This window comes from Anneissia japonica, unplaced genomic scaffold (genome assembly GCF_011630105.1).
Source record: "Anneissia japonica isolate Jap-2015-1 unplaced genomic scaffold, ASM1163010v1 scaffold31983_len1512_cov104, whole genome shotgun sequence".
Taxonomy (NCBI): Eukaryota; Metazoa; Echinodermata; class Crinoidea; order Comatulida; family Comatulidae; genus Anneissia; species Anneissia japonica.
In genome coordinates, this window is record NW_022754152.1 from 1 (window position 1) to 1,493 (window position 1,493).

The 1,493-nt window shown below is 33.1% G+C and overlaps 1 protein-coding gene across 1 annotated transcript; it reads left to right on the plus strand.

Annotated features, from left to right (window-relative positions):
* Positions 1-84: 84 nt before the first annotated feature.
* On the plus strand, positions 85-1,485 carry LOC117123142 (G-protein coupled receptor GRL101-like; the record flags this gene model as incomplete). The annotated part of the gene is made up of 3 exons (XM_033268991.1): positions 85-156; positions 835-906; positions 1,098-1,485. Coding segments are annotated over 3 exons (532 nt in total), but the record flags the coding sequence as incomplete, so codon positions are not given.
* Between the last annotated feature and the right edge of the window lie 8 nt (positions 1,486-1,493).

Genomic DNA, 1,493 nt, shown 5'->3' on the forward strand with positions numbered 1-1,493 from the left:
CTGTAGGCTACAGCTCACTATTTGTGTTCTAAATAGTTTATTTTCGCTTAGTAATTATATTGTCTTTTCTTTTTCGTTTTCAAGGTATTTGAATGATAACAAAATAACAAGTCTGAAAAAGGGTGCCTTCAGTGGTTTGACAAGTCTTCAAAAGTTGTAAGTGACAACTGACAAGCTATCAATAATCTGCGACCACAAACGAAGACCCTTTAGCAGAATATGTGTAAATTAACGAAGGAATGCAATCACTTTTAGCTTACTTAATAATCGTTTTTTGAACATTACGATGTCGTGTCTGACTAACCAAATGTAGAATTTCTTGGTAGGCCTTACATATTATAAATCAATTACAAACCACTGCCTAAACTCACGTATTATCGACAATACACCAAATGAGTTATCGATCACAAACAAATTATATAGATTAAAAAAATAATAATTGAATATACATTGTGATTGATCACATGACGAGTATTAAATACTGAGTATGAAAATCATACCGATTACTGGTTTTATAACAATCGATTCCATATCAAGAATCTATTTAAAAAAAACCAATTACTTTTACACCACTTATCATTTTCACACGTTACTTATTTCACATAAAATATTATTAATTAAAATTAATTTATATGTATTTATAGATACATGTAGGATGTATTAAATATGTATGTTGTATAAGGAGTATCCTTTTATGTCAGTTACATAACGATCACAGCTCAATTATCGGTTACAAACAATATAAACCACCATAATGAGCATTAATTATTTACAAAATAATGACGATTTTCAACACTTATTTTAAAAGTTTGTAATTGATTTAATTCTCGATAGAGACTTGCAAGTCAACGAGTTAAGGACCTACGATCCTGATACGTTTAATGGACTTATTTCCCTTACAACTTTGTAAGTTTTTAATATATTTGCACTTTCTTGGTACTACTGTTATCGCCTCCTACAATGTTAACACAATCATGTATACTACTAATAATACCATCAACAACAGAAATAATGATGACGATATATAATTTGTGCAATAGTATCATAATAAATACCCATTTTGATACATTGGTTTTATTCGGTCTTGTATTTCACAGATATTCGGACGAGTTTAGTATCTGCTGCATTATGAAACGTGTTCCCGACTGCCGTCCGGCTACTGATCAGTTTTCCTCTTGTAAAGATCTCTTGAAGAGGGAAGCGTTGCGGATCCTGATGATGATTCTTGGAATTACTGCCCTCATCGGCAACTTAGCTGTTATTATACTGCGTTTGCTGGAAAATGACTTTAATGTCCAATCCATACTCATAACTAATCTTGCAGTATCTGACTTGTTGATGGCGGTTTACATGATAATCATAGCGGGAGTTGATCTTCGCTACAGGGGTGTGTACGCAACGTTTGCAGAGGCCTGGAAAACCAGTTTTCTTTGCAGTTTCGCCGGGTCTATCTCCACATTATCCAGCGAATGCTCGGTATTTATGTTGATGCT